General features: G+C 29.4%; 5 protein-coding genes across 19 annotated transcripts; 3 read left to right on the top strand and 2 right to left on the bottom strand.

Annotated features, from left to right (window-relative positions):
- Nucleotides 1-719: 719 nt before the first annotated feature.
- On the bottom strand, nucleotides 720-5349 carry Mybbp1a (MYB binding protein 1a). Of its 3 annotated transcripts, none has more exons than XM_076762368.1 (11): nucleotides 5173-5336; nucleotides 4869-5066; nucleotides 4396-4794; nucleotides 3721-4307; nucleotides 3515-3627; nucleotides 2895-3415; nucleotides 2199-2828; nucleotides 1879-2127; nucleotides 1367-1800; nucleotides 1025-1281; nucleotides 720-956 (listed from the first exon to the last, which is right to left on the bottom strand). In XM_076762368.1, the coding sequence occupies exons 1-11, from the start codon at nucleotides 5332-5334 to the stop codon at nucleotides 928-930; spliced, it is 3579 nt and encodes a 1192-aa protein (XP_076618483.1). In that variant the 5' UTR covers nucleotides 5335-5336; the 3' UTR covers nucleotides 720-927. The 3 variants fall into 3 exon arrangements, with proteins under 3 accessions (XP_076618483.1, XP_076618484.1, XP_076618481.1); XM_076762369.1 differs by having other exon boundaries at nucleotides 720-1281; nucleotides 4869-4909; nucleotides 4986-5066; nucleotides 5173-5191; XM_076762366.1 differs by having other exon boundaries at nucleotides 720-1281; nucleotides 5173-5349.
- A 413-nt stretch (nucleotides 5350-5762) lies between these two features.
- Eif4h1 (eukaryotic translation initiation factor 4H1) lies at nucleotides 5763-8978 on the top strand. Of its 6 annotated transcripts, none has more exons than XM_076762050.1 (6): nucleotides 5763-5921; nucleotides 6587-6760; nucleotides 6928-7116; nucleotides 7330-7359; nucleotides 7429-7560; nucleotides 7638-8978. In XM_076762050.1, the coding sequence occupies exons 1-6, from the start codon at nucleotides 5909-5911 to the stop codon at nucleotides 7778-7780; spliced, it is 681 nt and encodes a 226-aa protein (XP_076618165.1). In that variant the 5' UTR covers nucleotides 5763-5908; the 3' UTR covers nucleotides 7781-8978. The 6 variants fall into 6 exon arrangements, with proteins under 6 accessions (XP_076618165.1, XP_076618162.1, XP_076618164.1 ...); XM_076762047.1 differs by having other exon boundaries at nucleotides 5764-5921; nucleotides 6896-7116; XM_076762051.1 differs by lacking the exon at nucleotides 5763-5921 and adding an exon at nucleotides 5939-6056.
- A 152-nt stretch (nucleotides 8979-9130) lies between these two features.
- Nucleotides 9131-12277, top strand: Septin1 (Septin 1). 2 transcript variants are annotated; one of them, XR_013079408.1, is made up of 7 exons: nucleotides 9131-9604; nucleotides 9746-9938; nucleotides 10018-10276; nucleotides 10359-10724; nucleotides 10802-10906; nucleotides 10984-11166; nucleotides 11322-12277. XR_013079408.1 is itself a non-coding variant. In XM_076762044.1 (6 exons), the coding sequence occupies exons 1-6, from the start codon at nucleotides 9581-9583 to the stop codon at nucleotides 11114-11116; spliced, it is 1080 nt and encodes a 359-aa protein (XP_076618159.1). In that variant the 5' UTR covers nucleotides 9132-9580; the 3' UTR covers nucleotides 11117-12277. The 2 variants fall into 2 exon arrangements, 1 of the variants encoding a protein (XP_076618159.1); XM_076762044.1 differs by having other exon boundaries at nucleotides 9132-9604; nucleotides 10984-12277.
- Nucleotides 12278-12416: 139 nt separating this feature from the next.
- LOC143340288 (mitochondrial import inner membrane translocase subunit Tim22) lies at nucleotides 12417-14231 on the bottom strand. 3 transcript variants are annotated; one of them, XM_076762053.1, is made up of 6 exons: nucleotides 13728-14230; nucleotides 13615-13661; nucleotides 13159-13530; nucleotides 12902-13086; nucleotides 12744-12816; nucleotides 12417-12665 (listed from the first exon to the last, which is right to left on the bottom strand). In XM_076762053.1, exons 3-6 carry the CDS (start codon nucleotides 13397-13399, stop codon nucleotides 12580-12582), a joined length of 585 nt encoding a protein of 194 aa, XP_076618168.1. In that variant the 5' UTR covers nucleotides 13400-13530; nucleotides 13615-13661; nucleotides 13728-14230; the 3' UTR covers nucleotides 12417-12579. The 3 variants fall into 3 exon arrangements, with proteins under 3 accessions (XP_076618168.1, XP_076618169.1, XP_076618167.1); XM_076762054.1 differs by lacking the exon at nucleotides 13615-13661 and having other exon boundaries at nucleotides 13728-14231; XM_076762052.1 differs by having other exon boundaries at nucleotides 13656-14230.
- A 498-nt stretch (nucleotides 14232-14729) lies between these two features.
- Mfs16 (major facilitator superfamily transporter 16) lies at nucleotides 14730-18691 on the top strand. 5 transcript variants are annotated; one of them, XM_076763026.1, is made up of 9 exons: nucleotides 14730-15994; nucleotides 16082-16160; nucleotides 16242-16381; nucleotides 16499-16863; nucleotides 17187-17231; nucleotides 17421-17619; nucleotides 17747-17832; nucleotides 18050-18352; nucleotides 18426-18691. In XM_076763026.1, exons 1-9 carry the CDS (start codon nucleotides 15718-15720, stop codon nucleotides 18486-18488), a joined length of 1557 nt encoding a protein of 518 aa, XP_076619141.1. In that variant the 5' UTR covers nucleotides 14730-15717; the 3' UTR covers nucleotides 18489-18691. The 5 variants fall into 5 exon arrangements, with proteins under 5 accessions (XP_076619141.1, XP_076619138.1, XP_076619137.1 ...); XM_076763023.1 differs by having other exon boundaries at nucleotides 14776-15994; nucleotides 16242-16377; nucleotides 16495-16863; nucleotides 17684-17832; XM_076763022.1 differs by having other exon boundaries at nucleotides 14782-15994; nucleotides 17684-17832.
- The last annotated feature ends 244 nt before the right edge of the window (nucleotides 18692-18935 follow it).

Here is an 18935-nt window from a genome sequence, read left to right as displayed (position 1 = left end):
AATCACCTCCGCATTTTCAGGTCGGTATGGCAGTTAGATTGGGCCACGAAAGTCCATAAGGTGTAAGGTCTATTTGTATACCTCGTCTGTGCTTAAGTTTCGACGTTAATTTTAAGTCTTTATTGTACGTGTCCCCGTATCTTATCAAGCAATTATAAAATAAGTAGCTTCTGGTTCTCTCGTTTCTTGTTTCGATCACCGCTATTTGATCGAATGAAACGTGATTAATCGTGTAGCTGATCCCAAAGATCTAACCACTCTTCTCTTGGTATCTCGATTCAGACGAAGAGGGTGCTTCGCTGTAAGGTGTGGAAACGCACACCTTCCAACGAAAGTCTTTGTCTCAGATACTTTGGGTTTCTCAGCATCCTAAGTCGAGTCCTTTTGGATCGCGACGCAATGCATTAAAGAAACGGAAACCTGATTCAGGGGTGCGACTCATTTTCCTGCTCAAGTATCAAATGGGAGTCAATTTGATCGTAAAATCAACTGCACAGTGCAGTATCACGTCGCGCCGCGTCTCCCTTAATTTAGCTTCATCTTTTTTAAACGAAATAATTGCTTGGTATAACCAAAATAGATCTTCTATTTAGTAAATCTAGTTTCTAAATATGTGAAAGGGGTCCGCTCGCAGTAACCTCCTCGTAATGATAGTAATCGGTGTTACCCACAATGAAACGTTCTTTGTAACACCGAGCTAATAGCTGCGATATATGGGCTCATGTTAATGACTTATATATTTCAAAGCTGTACAAACTTTGTGATACATATTTTTATAAATGCATGTACAAAAATAACAATTATTTACGACCCGGTTAATTCCGAAGAATTTATTATATGTATCAAGCAGTTTCCAGGTGTTTTCTTCTTTTCGATTTGTTGCCATCCGACGTATGTTTGAGCATCCTTTTTTGTGAAGAATTAGAACTAGATCGTTCGCTTTGTGAATTTCCATTCTGAAGTGGTTCACTTTCATTATTTTTGTCACGTAAACTAAAAGAACTAAAATTAAATGATTCAAAACCTTCAGACATTGCTTTTTCGCGTAAGGTCCGTGCTTCCTTCTTTAACAACTGTTTATCTTTCCCATTTTTGTTTTTGTTTTTCTTCTTTTTCTTCAATTCACTTTTCGTTAATGTAGGAGTATCTGTATCTGTATCTGTATCACTATGACTATTTCCATTCTCTTGTATAATGTCAGATTGTTCTATGTCATTTGTTGTATCTATTGTTTCTCCATTTATTTTAGAAGTTCGCTCGTTTCTATCTTTTCTCTTTGATCTAGAACAAACATAAATAATATAAATTAAAATCACAATGTAATGATGTTTAGAAATCTATTGTAGTTCTCTTAATTATTACTTACATATTAAATGATATTCCAATCTGTGCAGCTAATCTAGTACACGCCACTTTCGTACTTTTTGCAAGTGAGGCATGAGTTCTATATGTCGTAAGTGCATTTCCAACAGCTTCCCAATCCCACGCTTTTGGCAAGTGCTGAGTATAAACATTTCGCAACAATAACAAAAGAAGGTAAACATACCTTTGTTTAACTTCTTTACCTATTTCATTGCCATTTTTTAAAATAGGTTGTTCATTTTCAACTTTATGTGCATTAGATAATTCTTGAAGCGTGCTTATAACATTTTTACACAACTTCTTTTCCATCTTCATTCTTATGCCACTGTTCTTTGTATCTAAACGAACCAACCGACCATTGTTATAAAAAGTTGTTAAGAGATCGAGTGCTTGTCCTCGACGAAAAGATCTGACAGTATTGTCAAAAGCAAAATCCACCTACGAGAATAAATGAATATTATCTGGAAATATATTTTCAACATAACCATGTTTTATGGTACGAAGTTTAAAATATACCAGTAAGGGGGCTAGTTGCCAGTTACCCTCCCAATGTAATTGTAATATACTTTTGAATAACATAGGTGGTAATACACAATCTCTTCTTGTAAAGAAAGCAGTTAAATTTTCTACATAAATGTTTACTATGGAATCGGTCGATATATCTACTTGTTGTGCACACTTCACAAGAAATATACAACATTCTGCTAATTTATCGCTCATTTCTTGGTAAACTGACGTAGTTCGTTCTCCTTTTTCTATTAAAGTCTTAAAAGTACAAAATTATTAATTATATATTCAGTATAAAATTATTTATGCTTACGATTAATTAGAACTACCTTTAATATCGTTATTAATACATCTTCGTCGATATTTTCCGTATCCTTGAATTTTTTCACCGCTGCTAGTTTTTTTAAACAAGATCGAATTCGATCTTGAAGAGGTTTTTGATGTGGATCTTTTATGCAATATTCCAATAATGCAAAAAGAGGAAGCAGCATATCAAGTACAACTGCCATCGATGGACCACATTCTAAGTATGTTTCTAATAAATCTATGACCCGAATTCTGAAGTGTGTTAGTGCTTGCGCATACTTTTCTTGTTTTTTAGATCGCGTCTGACGATTTTCGCGAAGATTTCTAAATACCGCTGATAATGATTCGTCTAATCGTTTCCCATCTTCTTCGTTAATTTCGTCCACATCTATATCTTCATCCTCAGTTTGAACGGAAGCATCACCTAATGCTTGACGTACCGCCATTCGTAATCGGTCAGTTACTGTTTCGTTTTCGTCTTCATTCAATGATTCCTCATTCGAATCGGAATCATTGTCATCCGACGAACTTTCCGTACCATCATTACCAGTTTCTTCATCTTCACTATCAAAATTTGATTCTGTGTCTGATGATTCTTCGTCGAGATCGTCTTTCACTACAAACAGTTTTTTTTCATTTCTTACATCCAAGACCTAGAATACAAATTCTGAAATACAATATTCTTTAACATTTAAAATAAAATAATAATATTTATGTACTTCTAAAATTTTATGTATAGCTGCTGGTGTTATATATGGATAAATATGTGGAAACACACATCCTACTAACGATCTCAGCAAATGATCATTTCTAGAATAAAATGACAACAATAAATCAACTACTACTTCCACCCATTCGGGCTCATCGTCGTCTTTGTCACTTCCCCCTTTATATTTTTTAGATTTTTTTAATAGCCTTTCATAACAGCTTTCAAGTTCAGTGATAGCCATAATTGCCAGTCGTGGGTCGGAAAATAATTGTAAACCCATATGTAAATTCATTGTATGAAATACTGGCACAGCTTCTGCCTTTTTCGGATTATTCTCTAATTTTTTAATTAAACATATCACTTTCTCCCAAGCTATGTTTGCTTCATTTGTTAATGGACTTCTTAATTTTAATGTTTTATTTTTTAAATGAATATTTATATAATGAACTAATTCACTCAATATATTTCGTAGATCGTTCAACTTTGGTAACTTGTGATCCAATGCATGATAAAATGTTTCTTTAAGTTGCGCTATAAAAAACAAAAATACAATTTACAAAAATAAGTAACAAAATACATGTATAATATGTGTATAAAATTAAAAAAAAAATATATATATATATAACTTACGAGCGAGATCTACTCCAACATTTGACATTTCGCATAATCCATGAGTAAATAGGAATTTTAATTGGCTTAATCTCCATTTTTGGTCTACAAAAGTAGCACTGTGTCCCATTAATCTAAAGAGATTTAATAACAAATTAAGTATGCATATTTGTTTACGTCGAAGAAAAGATTCAATTTTAACTGTGTTTCTTAAAAATGCTAAGTACCTTGTTAATAAGTGTGCAGCATAAATTCTCTCAGCATTTGTCCAAAATGATTCTGTGTTCATATTCGATTTTTCCTTAGGCATTTTATTTTCTATAATATCTCTGTACAGTTTTGACACCTTTTTAATACTATCTAAATTTAAATTTCCTGTAATTATTTGAATTACTTTTATACCTGTCTTTTTTTCTATCATTAAATCACCTGGATACAATATTAATTTCTTTAATACAGCATATTGTGTTTTTGAGTTAGTATCATTACTATTTGTAGCTGACACTAGCAGATGTAAAACCTCCTTGAATTTAGAAAGTATTTCATCTTTATTATGCCTTTTAGAACCAGAAAACTTTTTTAACATATGTTGCATATAGTTTGGAGATAATAATGATGGAAGTACAGACTTATCCATACTATTTGATAATATTAATTTAAGAATTATTACAGCCATATATTCATCGATTTTGGTTGGTTTTGTAAATTTCTGGTCTACACATGACCAAAAATCAGTAACAAGCTCAGCTGATGTTAGGTTTTCACAAAACAATTTATACACTGGATGGTGACATAATATAACTTTAGGCAAATCCTGAACATTAATAATATAAAAGTTAAAAAATTCTTGGAAATATCATCATATAATGTTCTGTATAACTGAAGTTCTAGTAGAAACTTACCATTAGCACTTTTGTTATATTACTCATAGACTCTTTGGTAATAATATCTTCTGTGCCAAAATGCTTTTTTGAAAATTCATGATTTATAAGTGGTGGGCATTTACCTTTTATTGACAATAAGGTATAAAATGTATCTATAGTTTGCTCTGTCCATGGCTTTCCAAATTCTTTTTCAACAATTGGCCAAACCACTTTTTTAATATCATCAGCATGAATTTGATTTACAAATTCAATAAGAAACGAAGTAGAAGGAAATGATAAATAACTACGTTGCTTCCCCCTATTAATTAGTTCTTGTACAATTTGCATTTGTATATCAACAGTACTTTTACAAAGCATTTTAGATCGTATTAATGCACCATATGCTAATATACGTCCCATATAAATATCAGCATTTTCCTAAAATGATATCATTTAATAAAGTACATGTATAATGTTAAATACAATTGAGTGACAGAAGATCATTTACTTACACCTTTATTATTACTATTTACTGGATGCAATTCATTATCAACTATAGATAAAAATTCTTCTATTGACACTTTTGAATACATTACTAAAAATACTGTCAAAGTAGTGTAAAACCCTACCCGAGAAGATGTTTTTGATGAACCTAAACCTTGAATAAGTCTTTTTATTGCATATTTAAACTCCTTACTATCATTCTGTTCCTAAAACATCATTAATCGTAAATAGTTCATATTTATAACAAAAATATTATAAAGAATTCTATATAAAAACTAGTAAATTTAAGGTTACCTTTAAATAAATACTTACTGAGGTTTGTCCAAGTAAATACTTCAATAGTTCAATTCCACCAACTGCCCTTTCAGACTCGACTTCACTTCTGAGTTTATTAAAATAATCAAAAATTGTACAATTCATTTTATTCGTTTCTTTCATTTTAAAGTCATTTGAAACCACCTCTACCATGTGCATATCCTCACCTGCCATCTTGCCTCATTTTAACTATAAACTACGCTAATCTAATGGCTACCTATATTAAAAATATAATACGAAAACAAACGAACAATTTAATATTTTAATAATCTTTTAATAATAATTATTTAAATGAAACAAATAATAAATAGATTATAAAATCAAAATTGAATGTCCCGTTTTTGTGTTGCATAGACTGTCAATCGTTTTCTTTAAAAATTTCGTATTTTTATATAAAACTTTCGGATTATTATTGATAAAAATTTTTAATAATATTGTACAATACAAATGCAAAAACAAGTTATTTTTCCTACCAGGGCATCATCGAAATTAAATTTTGTGAAAGTTTATGATAAAAATAGTAGTAATTAGCAATCCGTTCTTTTAACTGAAAATTTACAATCATTTAATAATGTATTATTGAAAGTCATTCATACAATTGAACAGATTTGCATGATTTCATGATTCAAAATTCTTTGATGGTTAGGAAAGTGCCATCTTGAACATAGTAACTCGCTCGACCCGCGCGGTTCCAGTCAGTCTCGTGCATCCAATATGGCTAGTCGAGGTGGTTATGAAGATTCAAGGCAAGTATAGGCTACAATTTCCTCCGTTTACAACAGTTATTGAGGTTCTCAAAAACAGTGCAGCGATAGTATTTTATCGGTGCACCGAGTTGGTGAAGGAACGCCTCTTTTCTTCGATTATCTTATGATTTTAAGGTTAAGTGAGTTTCGATTAAAGTGTAGCATAGTACCTTGCAGATATGGTGTCTTCGACACGCGGCTTTATTTTGGCCGGCTAAACACTTGTATATTTTTTCGTAGCACTAATAGCGAAAACATTACACCTTACTATTTGTGCAAAATACACCACCTCTCTACTTACAAACATTACTTAATGCAACACACAAACGTAATTGGATCTGTGTTATTCGTCAAATTCACGTTTAGAAAATTAATATCCAAATGAAATCCTGGATCGTAGACTCTTAAGTTTTATTACAATTATGCATTTCATTTTCAAATACAAACATAAAAGTTACATATTCAAGTGCCAAAAGTGTCCAGTGTTTAATGTTATGTATCATCTTTTATTAAACAAAGATATAAAATAATGTTTGTGAACTGCTTGTGTATAATTCTTTGTATATTATTATATAGATGAAACTGTTTCTTATTTGTTATTGCTTTTCTTGATGATTTTTAATTATTGAAAATAATTTATTAATGATTCCTCATTTTTTGTGCAGAGATTATGGAGGTGGATATCGCAGTAGTGGTAGAAAACCATTGCCAACCGAACCACCTTTCACTGCATATGTGGGAAATTTGCCAAATGGAATTGTTCAAGGAGATGTTGACAAGATCTTTCTTAACTTTAATGTTAAAGGAATCAGATTGGTTAAAGATAAGGAAACTGATAGGTTTGTATCATTTAATCTCATTTAAACTATAATTGAGTTTCATTGTGCTATAAATTAATAAGTTTTCAATATTACCAATCATACTATAAACTTTAGAGTTACAATTGAAGTTGCTGAGACTTTTTTTCCTTGTAGATTTAAGGGTTTCTGTTATGTTGAATTTGAAGATTTGGCAAACTTGGAGGCCGCATTGGAAATGGATGGGGCAGTAGAAATAGATAATAGTCTCATTAAAATAGATGTAGCAGAGGGAAAAAGAAATGATCGAGGAAGTGGTTTTGACAGAAGAGGTCGTGGTGGTGGGGGAGGCTATAGGGGAAGAGATGGTGCCCGAGGTGGATACAATGACGATTATGGTATAAAATCTATGTATTTAAATGAACATTATGCTTTGCATAACACACTTATGAGTTATTTTAAGATTAGTAATTTTAATTTTGTTGATTCCTATATTATAATATGTAATAAAATATAATAAATAATTCAAATTTCTTTATGTATATATAAATTAATCTGTCAGGGCTTATACGTATGTACTAAATATATTCCTGTAATGTAAAAATTTACAGGAGGTTACAGCGATAGAGGTCAATATGGTGGTAGGTTAAATACTTCATGGGAAATGAGGGGTAACAGGGGCAATTATATTCAATTTAATGATGACGCAGGTGGCGGAAGTCGAGACTGGCAGCGTAACACAGCACCTAGAATGTATGGTGCTAATAGACCACCACCCCGTAGACCTGGACCTGAACGAAAACCATTTCACGATGAATCGTATGCTACAAACCCACCTCCAGGTTTGTTCATATATAAATATTACATTAAGGTCAGTGTACTTAAAATGATGTAAATTATTATAATATTGACATTATAGCTGACACAAGCGGAAGGAAACGTTTGGTGTTAACACCAAGAACAGTTCAAGCTCCTGTAAATGCAATTGCTGAATCAAGTAAATCAAGTTCAATATACGGTGGTGCAAAACCTCGAGAGGAGAATAAAACTAACGAGAAGTAAAACTATTATCATGATTAATAGTTTCTGATTCCCTAAATTGCAGGGAAAGGAACTTTCCCAACAAAAAATTTGGAAACCATACGAGATTCCTTAGTCTCCTCAAATACGGTGGAAAGAATCTCTTTAAAAATGAAAAGAAATTACAATAATTTTTATTTGCCCCTAAGGGGGAGTCTTCCCCGAAAATACATAAAGACAAAAGTTGATTTAATGAGATTCTTAAGTTCCACGCATTTGGCACTTTTAATTAGGAATTAAATTTTCTTGTCTAATGCCCTCTCTATTTACATTAACTTCCTAGTTAAAAAAATGTAATAGTAAAGTGAGAATTTAAAGTAAAAAAAACTGTGCACAATGCATGCTTTAATAGTAATGGCGTATGTATATGTATACATACATACATCTATGTATGTGTATATATATATATTTACAAATCATAATTGTGAGATGACACGGAAAATACATTTTAATGTTCATGTCAATTTCATGTTTTGTTTTTTATCAATCTGTAATAATATTGAGGGTATGTATACAAATTATTAAAAATATGTACTGTTATTGCACGTGTATTTGATCCTGTGCAAGCCGAATCTTCTGAAGCTGTACTCTAGAATAATCCCCATTTTAACGAGTACAAAACATTGTCCCGGTTATCATTTCCTTCCTTATAATTTTTATGTTTCACTTAAATATTGATCATTGTATGTGCTTGTTAAAATGATTCGTGAATGATTGTTTAATAGGTAAAATTGCATTTGATTAACAATATTAAACAATTGTTTACATGCTCGTGAGATAATAACAAACCATTACGAGAAGTAAAAATATTTGAGTGATTGAAAAATTTAAACATTACCGAATGGTATGAGGATAATGTGTCGATCACTATGCATCAATATTATGTAATGAATTAATTAACTATCATAGTAATAAATGTCGATCATTTGAAAGAAGTATCAATGGTTATGAGATAATAAATAAAGAAAAACTCGAAATAATGACAAATATTATGTAAAACTGCTTGTATATGATATTATTTCCTGAATAAAGTAGTCGTTTGCCTCGTACTCGTGTAATGCATCGTTAGAAAATTAAGAGATAATGGCGATAAAATTTATGTGTAATCTGAATTGTGAACGACTTGTAATATTCTTAATATATTTTGTAAGTTACTCTTAAATATATTTGAAATGTTTTATTTGGAGAATTTTTCATAAAATTTTGTAATGCTAAATTTTTATTTGAATTTTTATCTATTTTAGATATTTAGAAGAAGAAATATGATTAAATCAATAACTTGCAATTATAATTTAATATAACGCTAGTATCTGACAGGAAGATATAGAACAAAGTTAAAATGGCCAACACATTTTTAACGGGACAACAGAAGTATTTCAGTTGCCACGCCTAAATTTCCCCCAATTGAGGGTTATCCTCTTCCCCCTCCTTATACGGACATACAGTAACGTTTCCTATACAGTCGGTGCGATATTTTCTTTTCATATTTCAATGAAATCACAATAAAAACGTCCGGTTTATTAATTATGACTTTATTTACCAATTAAGCCGTTGTGCTAACGGAAATGTGATGGTGATTAAGCATAAGATATTGTAGTAAAATAACCCTATCGTTCGCTTCATTCAATGTACACATTTTCGGTATGGTTGTAATCTCGTGTTCTGTCACAATACCGCGTCTATTTACCTAAAATTTAGTTTTAGGTTGTTCTTGGTAATATTTAAAAAATTCACGCAATCACAAATTTCTTTTTTCCTATTAAATTACATTCTAATAAAAAAATGTCTACCGAAAGCGTAAAAACGGTAGGTACAATGTAATTTAAATACTAACAATTTATATCTTTTGTTATAAAAGAATGTTCATATTTTTGTTGGCCGCATATAAAATACATATTCAAGTTGTGATTATAATTTAATTAAAATTGTTTATTCTATTTTTTGTAGTTTGCTAGTCTCGAAACTCCTGGGTATGTGGGATTTGCAAATTTACCTAATCAAGTACATAGAAAATCTGTAAAAAAAGGATTTGAATTTACACTGATGGTTGTTGGAGAATCTGGACTTGGAAAATCTACTTTAGTAAATAGTTTATTTCTTACTGATTTGTATCCAGAACGTGTTATTCCTGATGCTACTGGTAAATTTTATTATGATAATATATATATATTATTTGTATTTTGCATGTTATAATTAATGTACTGCTGTTATCTCAATAGAAAAAACTAATCAAACTGTAAAGCTTGATGCTTCAACTGTGGAAATTGAAGAAAGAGGTGTCAAACTTAGGTTGACTGTTGTTGATACTCCTGGTTATGGAGATGCAATTGATAATACGGATAGTTTTAGGGCTATTATACAATATATAGATGACCAGTTTGAAAGATTTTTACGAGATGAAAGTGGCTTGAATAGAAGAAATATAGTAGATAACAGAATACACTGTTGCTTTTATTTTATTTCTCCATTTGGACATGGGTAAAATATATTAATTATAATTTCATTTTATTCAACAATTATAAAGGTATTAATTTCAATACGTCTGTTTAATTTGTATTAGATTAAAACCTTTGGATATAGAGTTTATGAAACAATTACACAATAAAGTTAATATTGTGCCAGTAATTGCAAAGGCTGATGTACTTACAAAAAAAGAAGTACTGCGGTTAAAAAAACGAGTTATGGAAGAAATTGAGGGTAGCGGCATAAAAATTTACCCTTTGCCAGATTGCGATAGCGATGAAGATGAAGATTATAAAGAACAAGTTAGACAGTTAAAAGAAGCTGTTCCATTTGCGGTATGTGGAGCGAACACATTGTTAGAAGTAAAAGGTCGAAAAGTGCGTGGTCGATTGTATCCATGGGGCGTGGTAGAAGTTGAAAATCCTGATCATTGTGATTTTATAAAGTTAAGGACAATGTTAATGTATGTGTGATTTTTTCAAAAAGTTAAACAACAAATTAAAGAAAGTAGTATTATTTATTGTAACCATCTCTTTGTAGCACGCACATGCAGGATTTACAGGAAGTAACACAAGAGGTACATTATGAAAATTATCGCAGTGAAAGACTAGCAAAAGGAGCTCCTGTACCGCCTCGCAGACAAACGTAAATATACTGATATATTTTCTAAACATATTGAAGGTATACATATTTATTGATCCATTGAATCTTTTTGCTAACAGTATAGTGGAATCTGAGAAAGCTAATTCTGTATCAGAAAAGGATCGTATTTTGCAAGAAAAAGAAGCAGAATTACGACGTATGCAAGAACTTTTAGCAGTGATGCAGGCGCAAATGCAACAGCAACAACCCTAATTACATATGATTTATGCACAAATGCGTGAAGAGACAAATTCTTCGCCATTGTAGGTGCCAAAAAGTTATATTAACTGATTAATGTGGTATTCAAGATATAATTTTTTAAAACTTATTTTTGACAAACGTATTTATAAAAAATACGTTCTTCTATTTAGTATTTTTTTTAAATACTAAGTCATAAATAATATTGTTCATATTTCAGTGTCTTAAAAAAGTCAAAAAATAAGACCATAAATGAAAGGTACAGGAAACAATACCATAATATTAAATGAATCTAGTTTGACAAACAATATTAATCTATAGTCACACAACATAGAAATGTGCGATAAGTGCCTTGCGTATTCCTTTTTAATAGAAAAATTTACAATTTTCATTACTAAAATACAATTATCAAACATGATATAATCCATTTTATAAAAATAAATTTATGTAACAAGTTATTATAAATGTCATATATTTCTCAACAAATATAGTACAATTCGGATTTGGTAAATTATTGTGGTAGTTGTATTGTACTCGTATATGTAAAGTGTGTAACAAAATATGCACAATTTTTTAAATATTATATGAAAAATCTCATATCAAAACGAAACCAATAGCGAATAATTCGCAAATAATCTGTGTAATTGAAAAATAATCTATACAATTTCTATGTATAGATACATATATATAGTAATGTTTTATGAATATTAATATTTTACATAATCGACAAACAAACTAAAAAATGCATACAGTTTGCAAGCCATATCTTCCAATGTTCCATCATGTATATTTTTTTAAGTAATACAAAAAGACTTTAAGACTGTTTCAGTGTCACACTGTCGCTAATCATTTAGTATACAGGTGATTTCGTCAGAAACAAAACATCTAATTACCTGCTTTATTTTTATGATACAAAAAAATATTTCAGACGTCAATTACTTCAATAATTTGATTTTGAAACTACCGTAATTATGCCTGAAACATTTCTTCGTATCATCAATAGTGAAGGAGGTAATTAGGTCGCACTTCTGACGAATCACTGTATTTGTGAATTGAAAAATTTATTTTTTACTGTGATAGACAGTGTCAAATACAAAATACAATTTCGAACGTGTTTATGTTTTTGCAATATGTAAAGTATTATTTTTATTGTGAAACAACATGTATTTTATTTTTACTTAATGTTAAATAATATTAGCCATTTAATTCATGTTACGATTTATGTCGTAAAAGTTTAGATAATTCAAGGAATACATTATATTTAAAGAATGAAAATGTGTGAGAAGGCATTTAAATAATGTAAGAGAAGCAAATATGAGTGTATTATGTGAATTTATTTTACTTCTTAACCATTGTACTTATTTATATGCATTTTTGTATTAAGAAAACTTCCGTGTTTTCGTATATACTCTCGAGGTTTGCTCAGAGTATGTTTTATATCTTTTTTATACCAATATATCTACTATACTTTGTAAAATTTATTGTCTATGATTCATATAATAGTCTATTGCAGTTGAAGCTGCTGCAAAGCCTGCTGCACCAACTAAACCTGCTTTTACACCAGCTGAAACATAAAATTGTCAAATTCAAAAATGGATACATTTAACTTTATGTCCAAATTTGATATGTGAAATAATAATACCTCTTAGTCCCAATATTCCACCTGTGAAGCCACCAGCATATGTAGTATTCTTCCAATCATTTTTACCTCTATACTAAAATAAAATTGTAAAGTATGGAAATACATGTCTAAACGTGAATTAAAATACAAATCTTATACTTAATTTATAAAAACATTACCGATTCTATTGTACATTCAATTGCTGTAAATATACAACCAATTACTGCAAAGTTTTTTCCATAACTTGTGGTTGAATTTTTCAGTTCTTTAAATGTTTCAGAAACAGTCAATTGCTTTTCAATAGTAGCTACATTTGGGTTTACACTAGCTGAAAACAAACCTACTGCAGCTCCCACAAAAAAACCTAAAAATATAATTCTTTTTAATTGTGTTAATACAAATAAAAACTACTTTATATAACATAATACAAATATACCTATACAACAACTGCAGATGCTTTTAAAAGTACAACTTTCCATTATACTTTCTATGCGTTTCTCTTCATTCGTTTTAATATGTACAGGACCACCAGTTCTTGGAATTATAATATTTTCTCTAAATCTGTTTTGAGTACCAATAAAATAAAGAGCTAATTTGTTCCAATCTTCATCATTCATAAAAACTCCTGTTTTATTTTCTTCTTGTAATGTTGGCTTAGAAGAATCAGTAGGCATCATTTTTATTTAATTACTTTTTACTTTTTATAGAAAATACATCCACATCAGTATTTATCACAAATGTTTTGATTAATTATATCTAATTTCTTCAGATTTTGTAATAAGATAATTATACCTCTATGCAAGTCATACTGCAAATAAACAATTCAAAAAATATTATTCTTTTTTACAAAAATCTATACATACATAATGAAACAAAAGTAATAAATAGTAACATTTAAATTAATTATTAATATATTCTTAGTATAGTCTTTACCTTAACCTATAATCGAAGAATCGTACTAAGTTGCAAATCAAAATTTATTAAAAATCTAATTTTAAAACTCACAGTATTACATAAGTCATATCCTTATGCGAGTACAAATAACAATAACACTTTGGAAGAAATACATAAGGGTGTACATATATTCTTTCAAATTGAGAAACACAGTTTTGTCACCTTGTATGCATCAGTATGCATACAGTATTTAGTCACAAAAATATTCGGACTACAAGTACAGATTTGCTAATTATGACTTGTAGTTAGAATAATTATACGAAGAACAAAAAGAAATCTATTATGTTATATTACAATAAAATTTCTAGTTAATAAAGATGCAAAAATCTTTTATATGATATGTAACGTGGTGGCCACATTATACGTCCATACCATTCATTCAATAATTAGCAAAATTTGTCGGTTTATTTTAATTTTGAGAGTGAAAGACCATATATATTTAACCATACTTTAATATTAATGCTTTCAATTAAATGACCAAATCGATCAAAGGATCGTATTGTATAAACGAACTATGAGTTTTATATCTGACAATAAATTTTATTTAATGTATTAAATAGTACCAAGGTTTTTATAATATTTGTGTAACATATCAAACAAAGGAACATTAATCTATATGATTGTATATCATTTTTAATCGTTTAATACTATTTTCATGATTTATAGAAAACAATTAATTAAATCTCTAAGTTTTCGAATTTAAATGATAGTCACTGTGAGTCTCTTGCTCAATTTCTATGTTCTATGTTAAAAGCATTTTTCCGAGTCATTTTTTTAAGATAAATAAATAAGTAAATATCAAGAATAATCATAGTTACTATTACATATTTTTTACTATTTTTTCTAAAATTATAACGAAATATTAAATAATACAAGATTTATTTATTAAAACAAAATAAGTAATTATAAATGAAGTACAATTTCAATTTGTTATTTAAATCTTAATGAGTTTTAAAGGTTTATATTTATAATTTACTGTCATTAACGTAACTAAAAGTTTGAAAGTGAAAATTAATAAAATGTAACTTGTATCAATATATTTTATTTTCAAATTTTTTGTAGCTAACTCGTAGCTAATTTGTAATAAACTCCTTTTTAATATGCATAAGTATTATCATTAGAATGCTTAACCTTGAACGGACAATGGCATTCACTGATCTTCAGTGCATTATACTGTACCATATCTTAGCTGCCATGTGTCAGATAAAAATGTACATATGTGTTAAGTTTACTGTACACGTAGCTATCATTTGTCATTTGCGATAATAAACATTCCACTAAATTTAAAATAGAGTTGCATTTCTTACATTTAGTTCTTTTAAAGACAGTGAAAAAAGTGACAATATTGCATCGTAATCCATATGCAGTGTGCAGTAAACTATTCTTTGTTTTGGTCTTGTGTTAGTTTTCTTTGTTGTAGGTTATGAGTCACAGTCTGCTTTCTTATCGTATTCAATATTTGTGGCTTTTATACTAAATCCATTCTTCTATTAGTAATTTAAATCTTCGAATATAATAAAAATATCAGTATGAAAGAAAGGTACAAAAGATAAATAACATTGTTGATATCCAGAAGATCAAAAAGAAAGATATACAGATTATCAATGTTACATCTGTGTGTATAAAGAAATGTTTATAGTATATTATAATAATGAAATTATTATAAAGTGTACTTACAAATAGTATTGTGTAAAGTTATTATACCAATTGGGTATTTATTGAAGTGATAACACACTATGGTTAATAAATAGAAATGTATGTGAATAAGAATACAAATATTTAACATTGTGAATTCTAATAATTCTTAAAAAGAAGATGCACAGTATTGTTCTTAACTCTGTCCAAAGTATTAAAATGAAGCTGAAACTAGTTTTTATACCATTAAAACTATAAATAGTGGTTTGTAAAGAGATAAACATCAAACTGAAAGAGTACAAATAAGCGTATAAAGTATTGCTTATGTAACAAATTTTGAAGCATATTTATCTTTTACAATATCTCAGTTGTTAAAAAAGAAAAGAGAAAATATTCTGTACCAAATATGACTGGTGTATTGAGAGATAAACCATGGGGACTACAATTATTAGAATATGCAATTTTCAAATACTGCCCACACAGCCGTGTCAATCGAATAGCATGGCATCAAGGTGGCATCTTGGCTCTTACATATTTAGCATATACCTGTTATCATATGACAAGGAAACCTATATCAGTTGTAAAAAATGTATTGAGCCTGAACTGTAGCAGTTTGTCACCACCTGATAATATTTTAATTAATAGCACAAATAAAGATACATGGTGTGATTGGGCTCCATTTGGTAAATATAAAATAATTACTTTGAAGAATATTAATTAGAAATTATTTTTATAGAGAAGATTGTTTAAGGAATGTATTTTATTTACAGATACTTCGGAGGCACCAGCATTACTTGGCATGTTAGACTCAGCATTTCTGTTTTCATATGCAGCAGCCATGTTCCTCAGGTGACACATTCAAGTGAGCTTAATTATGATGTACAGATTACAGGAAGTAATTTGATAATAACCTTATATTTATCTGTTTAGTGGTTTCATAGCAGAAAGGGTAAACCTACGGTATTTTCTAACATTTGGTATGCTTGGATCAGGTATATCTTGTTACCTTTTTGGCATTGCTAGGCCATATAATATCCATAGTTTATGGTATTTTGTTTTGGTTCAAGTAAGTGTACAAAGAGGAATTTATTATTTACACAAATATAGTTAGTTTTTGATTTATATAGTTATCTTTCTCTAAGACTAACTTAGTATCTTAGTATCTTTTACTATTAATTTTTAGGCAGTGGGTGGTATCTTCCAAACATCAGGTTGGCCAGGTGTAGTCACAGTTGTTGGAAATTGGTTTGGAGAAGGAAAACGAGGATTAATCTTTGGAATATGGAATTCTCATACATCATTAGGAAACATTTTGGGTACTTTAATAGCTGCTGAGTTTGTGGAATCTGATTGGGGTTTAACTTTCATGGTACCTGGTGTTACAATGGGCTTGGCAGGATTTATAATATTTCTATTTCTAGAACCCAATCCTATAAATATAGGATGTATTCCACCTATTTCTCCTAGGTATAGAAAATTCAATGCTACCGACAGTTCAGACGAAGAGAATGATGCAGATATTTGTAGAAATTGTAGTAATGATATCGAAGACGTGAGTTAAAAATACGTTTTATTACTTAATAGGGTTTTTGTATGACTATCAGCATGAAATGTCTTAATAGATCTACCACATAACCACTGTTTCGTTAATCTGTATTTAGCACTGGAATGTAGACAACCTTTTTTCAGATGTTTTCTCCATATAATATTATGAATTTCAAATTTCAGTATAAATTCAATTTTTCTATTTTCTGATACTTAACGTTAATCGCTTTGCTGTACAAACAATTATATTAGAATATCTTCATATATTTTCTTTTTTTTTTTTTGCACATGCCATAAACTCACTAAAGATAACCCATTTGCTGTATTTAGCGTCTCATCTATCGCTGTGCCTACCGCGAACAGATTGGTGTTGAAGTAAGTGCATGCTTTATTTTCTAATTAATACTGCACTTTATGTAACTAAATTAACAGATGTTGCACTCTATTATTTGCATTATTTGAATATTTACATTGTTACTTCAACATTTTTTGCAAATAAATTTAAGCTAAAACTGTAAGTTTTTCTACTTATTATTGATATTTATAAAAAATTTACTTTCAAAGGATTTGACAAGTTTAAGATCTGAAACAAGTCCAATATTGGCAAGGCATAGACGTTTACAAGAACATAGAGAAAACGCTGTTGGATTTAGAGGGGCTATGGGTATACCTGGAGTTATAGAATATTCTCTTTCTTTATTCTTTGCAAAGCTTGTAAGCTACACGTTCCTATACTGGTTACCATTGTATATTGCAGCATCAAGTTAGTATTTATAATATTGTAATTATTATTAGAACACATCATAGATATTTTAATCTTTTTTCAGCTACTTATGATACAACGTTAAGCGCACATGTTTCGGTTTTATTTGATGTTGGTGGTATTGCAGGTGCAATAATAGCTGGTGTTTTATCAGATTACAGCGGTATGAGTGCCCTAACATGTGCAGTTATGCTTGGATTTGCAGTTCCTGCGGTAGGTACTATTTCATGTAATAACTATTGCAAACAAGTAAATTACACTAAGTAATTTATTAAAGTAACAAGAAATATAAAATAAATAAAACAATTAGATAAGAAAGATCTAGAATAATATTTTGCATTCACTTTCAAATAAATTGTACATATTATTATATTGGTAGATCTTTACTTCTTTAATTTGTATTTTTTTATATGATTCTTTCTGTGTATAGTTATTTATATATGACTACATTGGAAGCACTGGCTTAGCCATCAATATAATATTACTACTAATAGTAGGAATATTAGTTAATGGACCTTATGCCTTGATAACAACTGCTGTATCTGCTGAACTTGGAACTCATCCTAGTCTAGGAAATAATTCGAAAGCTTTAGCTACAGTTACTGCTATTATTGATGGAACAGGCAGTATTGGTGCTGCAGTTGGTCCATTATTAGCAGGTTTGGTATCACATTGGGCTGGTTGGCACAATGTATTTTATATGCTTATGGTTGCAGATATGCTAGCATTATTGGTAATTTCCTTTATGTTAAATTTTTAAACGGCAATAAGTATTTCCAAATTTAACTCAATTTTTATTATTTCAGTTTTTATCAAGATTAGTTTACAGAGATATACAAGTACATAGACAACGACGTAGAATTGTTTAACGTCATTCTCTTATGTCAGATAATAAATAATGAATAAATATGAAAATAAACAAATTTTAGGAATTTGCACCTGCAATTTCAATTTTTTTTTACAAATGCTATAAAGTATATATAACATTGCACTGTGTACTATATACTATTAAGTTTTAGAAATATTTCAATTAAGTGCATTAAAATAAACAATATATTTTTTATAACTCTAAGTATTGTGATTTATTTAAATATCAAAAGTTTAATTTTAATATAATTTTTTTTAATGCATATATTACAAATATATCATAGTAAAATAATCTTCAATTAAATTGTTTAGTCAGGACCATTTCCCTGTACCTTTCCTCATCCCAACTATCATTCCTGACATTCAACCTATACATATTGGCCTGTATGTTTCTGAAGTCAGATACTCATTATATTTTCACTTTCATTTAATTCTATTATCAAGTTTCA

The sequence above is a fragment of the Colletes latitarsis genome, chromosome 3, assembly GCF_051014445.1.
Source record: "Colletes latitarsis isolate SP2378_abdomen chromosome 3, iyColLati1, whole genome shotgun sequence".
In the NCBI taxonomy this organism is placed as follows: Eukaryota; Metazoa; Arthropoda; class Insecta; order Hymenoptera; family Colletidae; genus Colletes; species Colletes latitarsis.
The sequence above is the reverse complement of the archived record's forward strand: the minus strand, read 5'-3'. Positions and strand labels throughout refer to the sequence as shown.